The 16,648-nt window shown below is 37.6% G+C and overlaps 1 protein-coding gene across 6 annotated transcripts in view; it reads left to right on the forward strand.

Moving 5' to 3' along the window:
- ATP8A (ATPase phospholipid transporting 8A1) overlaps window positions 1–16,648 on the forward strand; it is a 305,670-nt gene that overhangs the window by 209,201 nt on the left and 79,821 nt on the right. Inside the window, exon 22 of one of the 6 annotated variants that reach the window (XM_068227248.1) lies at window positions 6,860–7,079. The exons of the other annotated variants lie outside the window; for them this stretch is intronic. Within the exon in view, the coding sequence (XP_068083349.1) occupies window positions 6,860–6,971 (112 nt within the window). The 3' untranslated portion in view covers window positions 6,972–7,079. Of the gene's footprint in view, window positions 1–6,859; window positions 7,080–16,648 lie in introns of those variants that run through there. 6 annotated transcript variants of the gene reach the window in all.

Consider the following 16,648-nt stretch of genomic DNA (forward strand, 5'->3'; position numbering starts at 1 on the left):
GGCTGGTTACCCCTTCCTGACACCAACCTTAGTTGAGGAGCTTATGAAGATGAACTAAATGATGGAGAATGAAATAGGGTAAGGAGGTTGAAAGAATTGCTTGTGGACTATAAATAAGAATTATCCCAGCATTTTCCTGGAAGTGAAACTGGGAAACACAGAAAGCCATTCTTAGGACAGTCAGCAGTGAATTTTGAATCCACGGATCTCCTGAATACAGAGCTTGGCTCCATAGTCATAGCACGTTAACATGCGCAGCCATTCCATTCAGTAGTAATAATTCTAATTCTTACAGTTTTCACCTCACTCCTTAATGTATCTATAGAAAAGGAAAGACTGATATTTATAATGCAAAAGAAAGTTACTGTTTTAATGAGTTAAACATCAAGATGAAAACGATGTAACTTTGTAATAATCTAACACTAAAGAACAGTGTAACAAAACACTTCAGATATTCTGTAAGAAAATATACTCCATCATCATCATCATCATCATCTTGGTATCCTTTCAGCGGGCCGGATAGGACTTTTGTGGGCAATATGCGTCCATCGGTTCCTGTCCTTAAATATTTCCTCTCCTTTCACATCCTGCAGTGTTGTTCCTTTCTCGATAAGGTCTGCATTTATTTGGTCAAGCCACCTTCTTCCAGGTACTGCCATTTCCAAGTACTGTCTGGGGGTTCTAGTCTCTTCCATCCTTTGCACATGCCCAAACCTTTTCAACCGTGCAATGCTTAGTCTTTCTTCCATCGTTCAGGTCACTTGCTTGTCATTTCTAATGCACTCATTTCTAATTCTGTCTCTTCCTGTTTTTTGCAGAGCAGATCATAAAAATTTCATTTCACATGCTTGCAGTTTGCTGATGTCTCTTTTCAGTAACACACAGATCTCCAACCCATATGTCATGATTGGCAGGAGGCAAGATTTGAACACTGTTTGTTTGGCCTTTATGGGAACTGCTTTGTCCCACACTAGATTTTGTACCTGACAGAAGAACTGGAACCTTTTGTCACTCTGTTTTGGATTTCCAATTTAGCACTCCCCTGGCTCAATACAATTCTTGCAAGGTAGCTGAAGCTTTCTACATATTCAGTTCTCTCTCCGTGAAGTCTGAGCTCACAGTCGCTGGGTGTTCTACTCAATTTCATTGCTACTGTTTTCTTCTTACTCACAGGTAACTTATATTCCTTAAATTTGTTTATGGCAACATCATCTGCAAGCACTAATGCATTCAGATCTCCAGGTTCCGCAGCTTTAATTTCTTTAATAATTACATCCATGAGTGCAAGGAAAAGTAGTGGAGATAGTGCACTGCCTTGTTGTACACCTCTCTTTGTTAGGAACCACTCAGATCTACCATTCCCTATTTGTACACTACTTTCACAGTTTTCATATAGCAATTGGATCTTACGAATTAGAGAACTTGGAGCCCCTAGTTTATGCGGACATTCCCATATTTTGCTCCTGGAAACACTGTCTTAGGCTTTTTCTGCATCTAGGAACACTACGATCAGATCTTTCCCTTTTCCCAGTACTTTTCCATTAGTTGTGTAATGGCAAAAATTAGGTCTATTATTCCTCTGTTGCCTCTGAAGTGTTCTTCAAACTGATGGTCTATCCTTGTTCTTAATCTCTTTGCTATGACCTTTTCCAATATCTTGAGGCATTGTGATAGCAGGGTAATTCCTCTGGAGTATGTACACTTTCTTCTGCTTCCTTTCGTGAATACTGGTGTGATCAGTCCTTTTTTTCCATTCATATGGTATCTTATTTTCTCTCCAGCTTACTCCCAATGTTTGATGTAGCCACTGAAGACCTTGTGTGCCTGCCGCTTTGATTATATCTGCATATAATACATCTACTCCTGGTGATTTTCCTCCTTTCATAAGCTTTAGGGCATTTTCTGTTTCTGACCACGTAATTGGTCTTTTCTTCTTCTCCATGTTTGACAGATTCATTGTTTTCATGCTTGTCTTCTTCATTGCCATTTAACAACTTCTTGAAATAGTTTCCCATTTCTTCTCTGATATTTCCTATATTCCAGATTAGGATTCCATCCTCTGTTTCAATTGCTTTAATATCCTCTTTGTCTGATCTCCCACTCTTCAATATTCCATACAGCATCTTTTGATTCCCTTTTGAGTCTTCCTCTAGTTTTTGTGTGAACACCTCCCAACTCTTATCCTTCTTTTCCTTCACAATTCTCTTCACTAATAATTTCTTATCTCTATACATTTGTTCAAGGTTGGCTGTTTTTTGGTTATCTTGTGGTAAGACACCTTGCATTTGTTTTTGCTTCTCAACATCTTTGTTTCTTTGCCATATTTCGATCTTTAATAGCTTCTCTTACTTTCTCACTCCACCAACCGTTCGCTTTCTTCTTCGTTCCTCCTCTTGTTTTGCCACATCTGCTGCACAACCCACTAATGTTGTTTTAAACAGGTTCCATTCCTCATGTGATCTTTGTGTTTCATTCTTTGGTACCTTCTCCATTACTAATCTTGAAGAGCTTTTTTATTTGCCTCATCTTTCAATTTCCTATCTTTTATTCTTGGTATTTTCTGTGTACTTGGTGTTCGCACAACCTTAATAGTTCAAGTCAGTTATTAGTAGCCTGTGATTGCTGTCTAAACATTCACTGGGAATAACTTTTACATATCTCATACCTTCAAGTAAAACTCTTTCAAGATTAAAATTATTGTGTCCACCTATTCAATACAAATATTTGTATTTGTAATTTTAATGTTGAAAGAGTTTTACTTATTGTATCTTCAATAAGGAACAAAATGAGATTAGTTACTTGTAATCTCACACCTTTTCCACTTTTTCTATCTGTTATTACATAATCAATGACTGTTTTAGACTACATAATCAATGACTGTTTTAGTTCTTCCATCCCAGCTGTATCTGGTTATTTTATGGCTGCCTTGTTTCTTGAAGAAGGTGTTTTTTAATATCATGTTATTTCTGGCACAGAAATCTAGGACATTCTTACCTTCAGCATTCCTTTCCCCATATCCTAAGGGCCCCATTACTTCTTCATAGTCTGTTCTATCTGCTCCAGCTTGGACATTTAGATCCCCTATTATTGTATTATCCTCTTGTATATGGTCCTCCAAATTCTCAAGGAACTCTTCCTTTTTGTCATCATTACATCCTGTCTGCGAAGCATATCCTTGGCTAATTGTGAGACTGTTACTGCCAAGTTTTACTTTGGCTTTGATCATTCTTTTATTTATATATATGATATCTGTTATGGCTTCAGTATCTTTATATAGCACAAATCCAACTCCATTTTCCATTCTCCATTCTTCTCTTCATCCATTCCCTTTTCCAGATTCTCTCTGGGTAACGTAGTCTAGTCTAGTCTTTATTGCTATTGACTCCTCTATTTACAATACAGTACACAACAGAGCTCCTCCATCTCATTCTAGGATGTCCCCTAGGCCTCTTTCCAGTCTCTGTATCCATGAATGTTCTCTTTGGTATTCCCTCTCCTGGAATTCTCATCATGTGTCCAAACCATTTTAGCTTTGCTATATCAATCGCTTCTTGAAGTTTACACACTCCCATGCTTCTCCTTATTCCTCATTTCATATTCTATCTTGTCTTGTCTTTCTCTGTATGCTCCTCAAGAGCTGCTTGTATCTTACTTTGGTTCTGCTTAGTTAACGTCCAGACTGCTAAAGCATAGGTCAGTATAGGTTTATAATAGGATGAGTATAAAACCTTCTTGCACTTCATTGGCACATCTTTGTTCCATACAATGTCTCTCACACACTGGTAAAAACTTGCAGACTGCTGTATTCTTAAATCAATTTCTCCATCCAAATTTCCATCTTGTGATCTCATGCTGCCCAAATATTTAAAACTTTTCACTACTTCAAGAGGTTCATTTCCTATTTTTATCACTCGCCTGGATTTTCTGTTACCTCTTGTCATGATCAAAGTTTTACTTTTCACAGTACTAATCTTCATTTCAAAATTTCTTATCTCCTCATTCCATAAATCAACTTGGATCTGTATTTCCTCTTCACTATCTCCCCAAACTACAATGTCATCAGCAAAGAGCATAGACTTTGCTTGCTCGCCCATCATCTTCTCCTTGATATTATGTATAATTCTATCCATGATGATAAAGAAGAGTAAGGGAGACAATACACTTCCCTATCTTAAGCCTGTCTCAACTCTGAACTATTCAGGTTGACCCACTTTGGTTCTAACACAGCTTTTGCTATTTTAATACAATGCTATTACCATCTGCATTGTTTCATTACCAATCTGTGCCTCTGTCAATGTTTTCCATACCAAATTCCTTGGGACACTGTCATATGCCTTTTCACTATCTAGAAATGTTACTTCCATGTCCTTTCCACATTCCCAATACCTTTCCATCATTTGATGCAATGTAAATATTGGGTCAAACGTGGACCTGCCTCTTCTGAATCCATACTGGTGTTCTGCCAATTTTTCCTCTACTCTGTCTCTTATTCATCTATCGAAGATTCTTTCAAGGATCTTAGCTGTATGAAGTATCAGTGTGACTCCTCTGTAATTTTCACATTGCTTCCTGTCTCCTTTCTTGAAAATTGGTATGATAACCCCTTTCATCCATTCTTTTGGAACAGTCTTTTCTCTCCATATCATTGTGAAGAGTCTATATAACCACTCTAGACCAACTACTCCTGCTGTTTGGTGACTCATCAATTCTAGCTGCCTTGGCTCGTTTCATTCTTTTAGTGGCCCTCTCAATTTCTGCCATAGACACCTCGTTTTCCTTATCTTCCATCTGCACTAAATCTGGTTCTTCAATTTCTCCTTGTACCAAGGTGTTTTGCATGTTGTGAAGCTATTCAAAGTATTTTCCCCACCTCTGCAATATATCCTGCTTCTGTGCCATCACTTCCTCCTGTTCATTTTTAATGAAGTTAGCACCTTCTCCTGGGTTTTTCTTCTTTTTAACCCACTGGAATAAGATCTTTTTGTTTCTGGTTTTATCTTCCTGCAGAGATTCAGTGAATGTTTGCCGGCATATTCCCTATCTCTGGAAATTACACTATAATGTACTACTTACCCCATCACTTTAGTTCTCTGTATGGATCAGTGATAGTGTTGGCCTCGGAATTCTAAGATTGTGGGTTGAAACTGAGCAGAAGTACTGTAGTTGGTTATCTGAAAGGCAGAAAAAGAGATCTTTTAGTATACCACGTGGTACAGTACCAGCATGTAAAAGATCTCCAGTGACACTTCTGTACCAAAGTTAGTTTATATTAGGCCAGAGATCTCCTTACAGAGTTGTGGTTTCTCTGCCATCTGGTAGAGTAAAATGGAATGTTGAAATTGATATGAGGCAGTCCAGAAGGGCATCTTATCAAAATGCCTGCACACTGTAGCTGAGGTATTATTATTATTATTATTATTATTATTATTATTATTATTATTATTATTATTATTATTATTATTATTATTATTATTATTATTGAAAATGTTCAATGTGATTGAAACTATTTGCATCTACCCTGTCTCCTACCATCCCTTAGTCCCACAATAGAAGCAAACTCCATGGTGCTACAACTGTGATGGGACTTGGCCTACCAAGCGACCGCTGCTCATCCTGAAAGGCTGCAGATAGTCAGTGCGACAAATCCTCTTGGCCGTTATTCTCGGCTTTCTAGAATGAAACCTCTCACCATTAGATAGCTCCTCAGTTGCTCTCACGCAGGCTGAGTGGACCCTGAAATAGCTGTTGCATGCAGGTAAAAGAATTGAAACCAGGACCTCCCGATAAGAGGCGGGCTCCCTATCCATAGACTACAAGGCCAGCTAGTCCCTCCATGTGCCTTTTAAAGAAAAGGACTTAGAAATCGGAGGGTGTTTCTCATAATTCTATTCCTATGTCACTGATTCACAGTCACTTGACTTGGAAATAAAATCTAGTAACAGTTTATGCTTGAGGGTATTACTTTCTTTGTTATATTGAGCTGGAACATATTCACCATAAGCTTCAAAGAATAAATTGATGGTTTATAAATATATTGAAGCATGGAAGACACATATGCAAGGATTTGTAGATTTCAGATTAGTGGGTCAGGATCAAATAGTTGAACAAGAAATATTCAATGGGAATGTTTTAGAATATATGGAAGTGATGCCAGGCTCTGGGCCTGTGATCACATGTATGAACACACATCTATGAACACTTTTCTTGCTTGAGTTTCTCTGTGACCATTACATTGAAGATGAAAAAAAAAAAAAAAGCAGTAATATGTAGATTAATTATTCAGGATTTTTAAAAATCTCCACTAGTTGAAGTATTTTTTAAATGTTAATATCATAAATTGTTGGATGAAATAAATGCAAGAGGGTAGAGTTAAAATTGAGTTTGAACTTGCTTGTCAGTGTCTCCAGTAGATCTCGTGCTTCATAACATTATGCTTCTGAATTTGTAACACCCACAAGATGCATCTTTTATCATTCTGTTAGTTCCTATTATCATCTTCATGGGATTTTCACCATTTTGATCATAAGATGAAGTCATAAATTAATTTAAAAGTTAGCATTTATTTCCATATAATAATATAGCTACTGTCAACGAGTTGATACAGATGTGGCATGTCAGTGATGTATCACTATTTCTTGAATGATTTATAAATGAGAACTTTTAGGTTCAACAGCAAATGCCATTCATCTTCCTCTAACTAGAAGGAATACTTGTTTTAACATAGAGAAATAATTACAGTTGTGGATAATAAATTTCATAGTTGGTTGTTGTGCTGCTACTCATAATTTGTCCTGTAAATGATTTAGTGTGTTGATACATTTGCTTTGCTTGAAATCTAATAATAGCTCTTTAACAACAGCTCTGGTGCATTTGGTAGAAGAATTGCTGAATACTTCCGTCCCTCACATCATTATGAATTCTTAGAAGATGGAACTCTTAATATCAGTGCATGTCCAACAAATACAGTCTGAAAACTACTACTCACATTGAAATGTCTGTACAGCACTAGATAAAAACTGTATGAAACCATGTATATATAATTCAGACATTCATATGTATTCCTAAGGTGCACGAAATAATAATGATGGTTATTCAGGATCTTGATGAATAATCCTCTTCTTTGAAAATCAGACTTAGGATTGTCAGCATGTCATTATCAATTTGGGGCTAGAAATATCATTGTCATTGGTTCCAATTATCAGGCACATTTAAGATTACTACCACCCAAAGAAGAGAAGGTTGTCATTCTTGTGCACTAGATTTATATTCTCATGGATGCTGTCGACTCACTGTACATCAGACGTGGTGCATGATACATTCTCATTTAACTTGCAATCTTACATGCATGTTCAAAACAGATTGTTACTATATGCATGCCGAGACGTAGGTTTTAATGTCCTTCATGCTGTTTTTTGCATTTGTTTTGAAGGTGTTTTTTTTTAAATTGTAATTTTAATTTTGGTATGTACTGTGAGTTTGTGCTGGAACTCCATGCTAATGTAGGTTACTATATTAATAAGAGTTTCTGCAATACTTCTCTTCATTTTACTAAATTTAAGTTGATCTAATCTTTTTTTTTTTTTTTTTTTTTTTCTCATGGTCTTGGTTTCTTGTTTTATTTCCTGTTTGTGTATAAACTGCATATTGGACTGTTTAGTCATGTTATGGAACACATTAAATTATGTGGCCAGAATGTTCTCCATACATAGTTTTTGAAGAATTTAAACATAAATAATGTACAAATTAATATCTAAATACTGAACTTAGATGTTCATAAGATGAGGGCAGGTATTTGAAATTAGAAATGCATAAGTAAATTTTAAACCATGGTACTCTCAAAATTAGAGATTTTATTCATAATGAATGGAAGTGGAACCAGTATAAAATGTAATTTCTCTAATAGTAATCTTCATCATAATGCAAGCTGCTAAATCTCATCTTTACAGCAAGTGGTTCTTTCTAGATATCCATTCTATTTCATCATCATTGTCATGATCAAAGAGAATTCTTCTAATCCATGAAGTTTTGGTATTTTATATTGCTAGTACCATATCAGCTTTAGGCAGACATACTTCCTTTCTAAGTAAATCTCACCCAGCTAATTTGTGATCACTTTACAAATAAAAAGTATCTACATGATCCTCCTTTTCACTACAAAACAACCATCTATATTAAATGGGGCAATATCTATACATGTTTTAGCCTAATCTAAAGGCCATCCTCAGTAGAAGCTCAATATTACATTTATACAAACAAATTAAAAAATACTGATGAAGTGTGTGAAATTAAAATACAATGATCATGATTGACAAAGTAAAAATATGTTGAGGTAAAATCCTCTCGCCTGAAAACTCGTTTGATTGACATAAAACTTGCTAATTCTTTTTAAAAAGTGAAACACTGTGTTGCGCAGCGCAGTGAGACCGTCAATAAAGGGAATACTAGTACCACTAGTGTCAATGTTACACGAGACCAACGAGGTCGTACCATTTTATCCCTTTAACAAATGATGCAGACTTATTATTCCCTTTATTGACAGTCTCACTACGCTGCAACACAGTGTTTTACTTTTAAGAAAGAATTAACAAGTTTTATGTCAATCAAACAAGTTTTCAGGCGAGACGATTTTAACTCAACATGTTTACTTTGTCAATCATGATCATTGTATTTTAATTCCACACATTTCATCAGTGTTTTTTAATTTGTTTGTATAAATGTAATATTGAGCTTTTACTGAGGATGGCCTTTAGATTAGGCTGAAACATGTATAGATATTGTCCTATCTAATATACAGTAGATGGTGGTTTTGTATTGAAAAGGAGGATCATATAAATACTATTTATTTGTAAAGTGATAACTGTCAATACGGAATGAGATTTATAACATGCACTAATTTGTGATGTTCAACAAGTAATTTGTTAGAATAATATTTCCACCCTTTGTAATTAACTTCAACTTTGAATAATCACAGCAATAGAACCAGCTTTCAGATTGTTAGGCCATGTCCCTTCAGTCTGTGAGAATGGCTTTTGATAGTCAAGTTTCGGCAGTTTTTGATTTTCTGTTTCCTTTTCTCCAACAGTTCTTTCTTATAATAATGTGTTTTAAATACCTATTTGCCATAGGTTTTTGACTTTCATAAGTTTGAAGATCAACAGTGATATGGCATATTTTGTCAAACAGTAAAATATGCTAGTCATTCCAGTCATTCTATTCATTACAAGCATTGTTTAATTACAATACAATACAATACAATACAATACAATACAATACAATACAATACAATGGATTTATTTTGTCTGGCAAGATTAAGGCCATTAGGCCCTCTCTTCCATCTAACCAGAAAATACAGTATCTACATGTGCAAAATTAAAATAAATACAGTTACAATTGAAACATCTTGCAACTACTAAACAATACAATATTATGATAAAAATTAAAAATAAAATAGGAAAAAATAGGAGAATGATGATGATGATGATGATGATTATTATTATTATTATTATTATTATTATTATTATTATTATTATTATTATTATTATTATTATTATTATTATTATTATTATTATTATTATTATTATTATTATTATTATTATTATTATTATTATTATTATTATTATTATGATTATATGCGAAAAAGACCAGAAAACTGATCACGCAAAGCTCACTTAGAAGTTGTGCATTTCCTTCTTTGCCAGGCAGCCTTCAGTTTTTCTCTCATCGTGGTTCTACGTTCTTCTGTCCACTTAGCTCCTGTCTTCTTCTTGTGGTTTCTCTCTGACTCTACTTCCCACTTGTTGATTATTGTTCTGTAGCAGGTTCAGTTAGCGATGTCGGCCACTTTGATTCCTGATTTTTCCAGGTCTTGGCGGATTTCCATTGTCCACCTATTTGTTTTGATGTTTTCTGTTGCCTCAAGTTAAGATTCTTGTCAGTCTGTTTTCTGGAAGGCGTTTGATGTGTCCGTAAAATTTCAGGCGTCTTTTTCTGATGTCGGCCGCAAGGTTTGAGAGCTCCTCGGTTTTTGTACGAGATTGCAGTCTATATCCTTTGTCAGTGAGTTTTGGGCCGAGAATTTTTCTGATGATTTTACGTTCCTCTTTCAGGATGTCTTCGAGTACTGTTTTCCTGTGGAGATCCAGTGTTTCACTCGCGTATAGTATTTCAGGTTTGATCGCAGTGTTGTAATGTCAAATTTTGGTGAAGATTGAAAGGCATTTTTTGTTGTAAATGTTTTGCGTTCGGCCGAGGGCTCTCTTCATTTTCTGGATGCGGACCTCGAGGGCCTTCTGTTCTTTTCCTGTTGGTACTATAATTTCTCCGAGATATCGGAACTCAGTTACTTTTTCGATTGTGCCAAATTTCGTGTTCAAATTCTGGAGGCTGTAGTGGTTGCACATGACCTTGGTTTTTGAGAAGGAGATTTGTAGGCCGAATTTTTCTGAGCATTTCTTGAGAGTTTCAATTTGGCTGATTACCTGTTGTTCGTTTGTTGCAGGGATCGCGAGATCATCTGCGAAAGCGAGACAGGAGATTTTTACATGTCTTCTTGTCATACTTAATGGTTGCCAATTTCCTTGAGCTTCTAGAGCTTGTTCCCATTCTCTCATGATTTTGTCCAGGGCTATGTTAAAGAGTAGTGGGGAAAGTCCATCTCCTTGTCAGACACCGGTTTTTATCTGAAATTTTTCAGATATATTTCCCATGAATTTTACTTGGGAGGTTGTGTTGGTGAGAGTTAGTCTGATGATTTTTTGAGTCTTGTTGTCCAGTCCGTACTCACTCAGTGTTTGGAAGAGAGATTGCCGGTCAGTGGAGTCGTATGCTTTCTGGAAGTCCACGAAGGTGCAGATTGTGGGTTGTTTTCTTGTGTGTCGTAGTTTCAAGATGGTTTTCAGGTTGAGTATCTGTTCTGCACAGGATCTGTGGGGCCTGAAGCCCGCTTGGTATTCGCCTATGAGTGGTTCTAGTTGTTCCTGTGTTCTTTGGAGGAGGACTGCAGAGAGGATTTTGTATGTGACTTGCACCAGGGAAATTCCCCTGTAATTGTTCACATCTGTTCGGTCACCTTTTTTGTGAAGTGGAACGAGGAGGGCGTTTGTCCAATTTTCTGGTAGTTTTTCTGTTGTCCAAATTTCTTGTATGATTTGTGTGAGTTCTTGGAGAGAATTCTTTCCTAGATGTTTAAGAAGCTCTGCTATGATGCCGTCGTCTCCGGATGCCTTGTTGTTTTTCAGTCGTTGTATGTGTCGGTGTATTTCCTCTTTTGTAGGTGGGGATGAGTCTGGGTTTGGATTCGGGTGGGGTTTAAGTGGAAACCTCTCCGTTGGTTCTGCGCAGTTGAGTAGTGACTCGAAGTATCTCGCGAGTTCCTTGGTGTTTTCGTCATCTGTGAGTGCCAATTTTCCGTTTTGTTTTCTGAAGCAGAGGTTCTTGTGCGTGTACCCATTTAATCTGTTGCGGAAGACGCTGTAAAAATCTCTGGTGTTGTAGTTGCGGAAGTCCTGTTCGGCCGACTTCAGTTGGTCCTCCAGGTATTTCCTCTTGGTTTGTCTGATGAGTTTAGAGGTCTGTTTGCGGACTTTGCAGAATTTTTCTTCGTTTTCAGGTGTACGGTTGCTGATGAACTTCTGGTATGCGCTTTTTCTATTCAATATGGCTTGGTCACATTCGGTGTTCCAAAACGGGTGTCTGCTCTTTTTCTGTAGTGGGATTTGCTCTGATGCACTCTTCATGATTTTTTCGTGGAATTCATTCCAAGTTTTGGTTGGGATTTTTTCCCATGTTTCCCTGAGATTTGATGTTTTTATTTGTGCTGTGTCCAATTTTTTGTTTGCCTTGGATTTCTAGTAGAAGCGTTTTGGGGTAAATTTCACTTTGATTCTTGTTAGATGATGGTCCGAGTCAATGTTGGCTCCTCTGCGGACTTGAACGTTGTGTACTTCTTTTTGTGCTGGGAAGGAGATGGCGACATGATCGATCTGGTGTTTGCCGCAGCAGGTGTTGGGTGATTCCCATGTGAAGAGCTTATTGGGGTTTTTCCGTAGAGATGTTGACATGATTTTCAGGTCGTGTTGTTGACAGAGCTCGATGAGGCATTTGCCATTTTTGTTGGTCTTTTCGTGTGCTGAGAATCTTCCTGCGGTTTTTCTGTAGCACTTTTCTTTACCAATTTTACCGTTGAAATCGCCGAGGAGAATGGTGGTGTCTTTTTCAGGTATTTTGATGAGTGTAGTTTCAAGTTTGTTCCAGAAGTTTTCTGTTTGTTTCTGATCTTTGCAGTCGTTGGTGGGTGCGTGGGCATTTACAAAGGTGTAGTGGCGATTTGCACAGCGAAGTCGTAAGGTCATTAGTCTGTTGTTTATGGGTATGATCTCTTCTACGGAGTTCACGATCTTTTTGTGTACAAAAAAGGCCATGCCTAACATTGGTGTGGCTTTTCCTACTGTTCGTGTAGTTTTGCTCTTGAAAATGTGGTAGTTACCATATTCTGACGTCTCCGACTCCGTGAGTCTGGTCTCTTGTACGGCGAGTAGCTGGATTTTTTGCTGATCTAATTCTGATGTTAATCTGAGAAGTTTTCCTACTTGTAGTAGTGTGTTTACGTTTAGCGTGCCGATGTAGAAGGGCGTTTTAGTGGGAAGTTTGCCAGAGAGCTCCGACTCTCTCTTTTGTGTCAGCCCGGCTCCTCCAGAATCCGAGTAGCCGGTTGCCGCCTTCGTTTTCAGTTGGCGGGTGGATTGGTTACCACCTGGAGTAATGTTGTTCTTACTTGCACGAATCATGGTGTGCTTGTTCTCAAGCGATTGGGTTGATCCCGAGGGATCGGAGTACAATCAGGTGGGTGAGTTCCTGAAGGTTTTCTGAGGCAGCCGCTCCTACTCGGAGTACAGGCGCTGACCAGTTGCCGCACCAAATAGATGAACAGACGCTACTGGATTTATTATTATCCTATGCCGTTGGCCATCTAGTGGCTCTTCCGCCTTTAGGGGCAGTTTCCCACCCTAAGGGCAAGAGAGTGCCCTGAATCTCTACCCGCTCATCTGCCCTCCGAAGAGGCCGTTATTATTATTATTATTATTATTATTATTATTATTATTATTATTATTATTATTATTATTATTATTATTATTTACACAATTATGACATGATTAGCTAATTTCTATTAACCTTGGTAATAACAGTGGGATTATATAAAGTCTATAGTTTGAGGAAGGCTAAATCTACAATATTTCCATAACATTACTTAGTAGGTAGCGGTGACAGAGTTGCCTAAAACTAGCAGGCAAGGCTCCTCTGACAGAGACAGCTAGTGTATTCCATTGTCGTGCCAAAGAAATAACAAATGAGTTTGTGTATCGTGTGGTGCGGTAAGGTGGGATAGATAAAAGTGTATCAGATTGTGACCGTGTTCCGAAACTGTGATTGGATGAGAGGTGGTGAAATTGACTGTACAAGTAGGGAGGTGAGCATGAGGAGAGTATTCGTTGAAGAAGGCATAAAACATGAAGATTACGGCACTGTTTGAGTTTTAGCCAACAGAGTTCATCGTAGTCAGGTGTAACATGGTCAAAGTAACGTAGGTTACATATATAGCGAACACGGGCGTTTTGCGCGCGTTGTAGTTTGTCGTTAAGGGTAGCAGTCAGGTCGTTGTATACAGCGTCACAGTAGTCGAAATGGGGTAATACCAGAGAGCAAATGAGGCGTTCTTTTAGTACTCGAGAAAATATGTTGCGGAATCTTCTAAGTGAGTTAAGTGTCGCAAATACTTTCCTGGAGATACTGGTAACTTGCTGCTTCCAAGAAAGATGTTCATCTATCACAACACCGAGATCTTTGACAGTTTCACTGAAATCAATGGGTGAATTTTGTAGGTAGAGTTTTGGTAAAGTGAAGTTGCTTATGGTTTTTGAACAACGCCGAGGATATGAAATTATTATAGCTTGAGATTTTACGTTATTTAATCTAAGTCCATGCATTTCAATCCAGTTACAGATTTCTTGTAAGTCTCTCTTGAAATTTTTAATTTCATCGGTTAGTCTTTCCGGTTCACAGTGCAAGTATACATCAGCGTACGTGTGGTGTCTGCAGCTGTTTACTGACGATGTAATATCATTGATATAGACAGAAAATAGAAGCGGTCCTAGGACAGACCCCTGTGGAACACCAACCTCTACGGATCACCAGGATGAATATTTATTATTGTTATTTCTTACACACTGCAGGTGACCACGGAGGTATGAGTTCATCCACTAAAGACTGTTTGTCGAGAACTGAGTGAGAAGGTCGTGTTCTGTTTGTGGAGAGTGGTGGGATGAGTGAGGCCTTGAAAGGGATTGTGGCTGGGAAGGAATGTCCGGTACTGTCAGAGGAGAGTGACCCATTAGTTCTCGTAGCCACCTTATGAAAAATTAATAATTAAGTGAATGAAATAATCTATCTACAGTGAGTTAATCTAATTAAATTACACTAAGGTGGTATTTAAATAAAACGAAGTATGATAAATAGAGATCAGAACAGTCAAGTGAATTGTCCGTTTAGTTGCTATCTCTATCCTCCGGTAAGTCACACAGTCAGTTAATGCGCACTTTGCCACCATCGGGTTTCTTAATGATGATATCACCATCTGCAGTTCAACAGTTGCTTACATGGAAACAGTGAACGGCGGCCTTCAGTATGGTGAGTCTAGCGGACGTGAGATCTTCGCGGATGGTAACATGAGTGCCCTTTAGTCTCCTTTTGTTACGGAATACTTCTTGTCGTGTACGATAGGAAGTAAACTTGACAATGATAGGCAGTTTTCCCTACTGATTTAGACCCAACACGGTGACTTCTATCAGTATCATTGATATTTATATTCACACCTACATCTCTGAAACCATTTATGGCAAGTTCGTCAGTATTTTCTTGTGAGCTCTCCTGCACTCCAAAGATTCTGAGGTTATTTCTCCTACTATATTGTTCGAGAGAGTCACTTCTAGCTTCGAATTCTGACCTAAGTGCCTGGATTTCCTTCTCCCGACACTCAAGTTTGTTCTTTAAATCTGCTACAAGTTCAACATTGAACTGGAGAGATTTCTCTAGTTCCTTTACGACAAGTGTGGTCACTCGCTCCGATATCGCCTGTATAATTCCGTCCAGAAACTTACCCGAGCTGAGAGTGTTATTCAGGATCCTCGTGATGGTCTCTTCCACGAGGTTGGCACTACTGTTCGCTTCCTTGCTGTTGCGCTTGTTGCTCCTGGTCATCTTGTTTCACAATGGAATTTTTTAATGAACTGATGAAAATATGGCCATGACGGGAAGACACTTTCATTTTAAACACTTTCAGACTATGTTTGCACAATGTAACACAACGTTTGATATATATTACTAGGAAATAACACCTGCTAATTCACTTTGACTGAGAAGCTGATCTCATGCGCGTCCGTCAGCCATCCCCTTACGCGAAGCACATTTACAATACTCAAAGTCCATATGGTCCACTGATTGATAGTGTTGTGTAATAATACCAATGAAAGCTTTATACCCATCTTATCTGACTACTTATCCACCTTCTGAAATATCGAAAAACCTCATTCCTCTTCACCTACATATAAATATTGTTGTTAAAACACACTGGTATATTTAAAGAAATCATATATAAAACTGAGCATTTTAAAAAGGAATCTTTTGGTTCATTTCTGAAAGAGGTTTTATGAATACCGTACCTCAGTATTTCCTTTCTGGATATGGTCTTTCTTACTGGTTTTAATTTTGTTTTACTTATATTCTCACAATCATCAAAACCATTTGTAGAATCTTAAAAATAAACTTTTCTACTACTACTACTATATCTGCGACGCTCCACTGTTGGAATTCATTCTGTCATGGGCCATGTCAGGGTGTAGATTTACACTGTTCATATCATGTAATGCATGGGTTTTACTCATTGCTCAAGTTGTTCCTCGTGTCTCTTTACATCATGTCTAGACTATCATCTTTCACACATCTTCTGATTATTTTCTTGTATCTACGTTAGAAACATAATATCACTTAGTAGATATTCCTCTTAATCACATGAGCATCTTCGTCTTCATTTTGTCAGTGGTCTAACTCAGCTAACATTCTGTATCATAGAATGCAACAGAACAAATGACAGTGTGTGATATATCTTTAATTTTAGAGCAATCTTTCAGCCAGTGATCCCAGGTCACACAAGGAAAGAGTAACTTGTTCTCATGATGTTCTTAAAAAAGGAGTCGTACAGCATTCATTAAATCAGTTACCAGGTGTATGCTTAAATTTTTTCTGGTTTCACTAAGAGATGGCACCAGCAAACAATACGCAGCGCATCAATTTGACACATACGTCAGTTTGTTCGTCTGACATTAACCTTAAACACACACAAGTTGAGTCCGCCAAACACTAGCGTCTGTGTTGTATCATTCAGTGATCATGTCTACGTTAATGCCTGAAAAAGAACATTTGCGGCACACATTGTTTTTCTTATTTAATCAAAAGGAAAAAGGCTGTGGAAAGTCATAGTTTTCTGATAGAAATACATGGTGAACATGCTTCATCAATTAGAACATGAGAGACAGGATTTCAACAATTTAAATGTGGTGATTTCAATGTGAAAGACAGTATGCGCTCTGGTAGACCA

Source organism: Anabrus simplex, chromosome 4 (genome assembly GCF_040414725.1).
Source record: "Anabrus simplex isolate iqAnaSimp1 chromosome 4, ASM4041472v1, whole genome shotgun sequence".
NCBI classification, from domain to species: domain Eukaryota; kingdom Metazoa; phylum Arthropoda; class Insecta; order Orthoptera; family Tettigoniidae; genus Anabrus; species Anabrus simplex.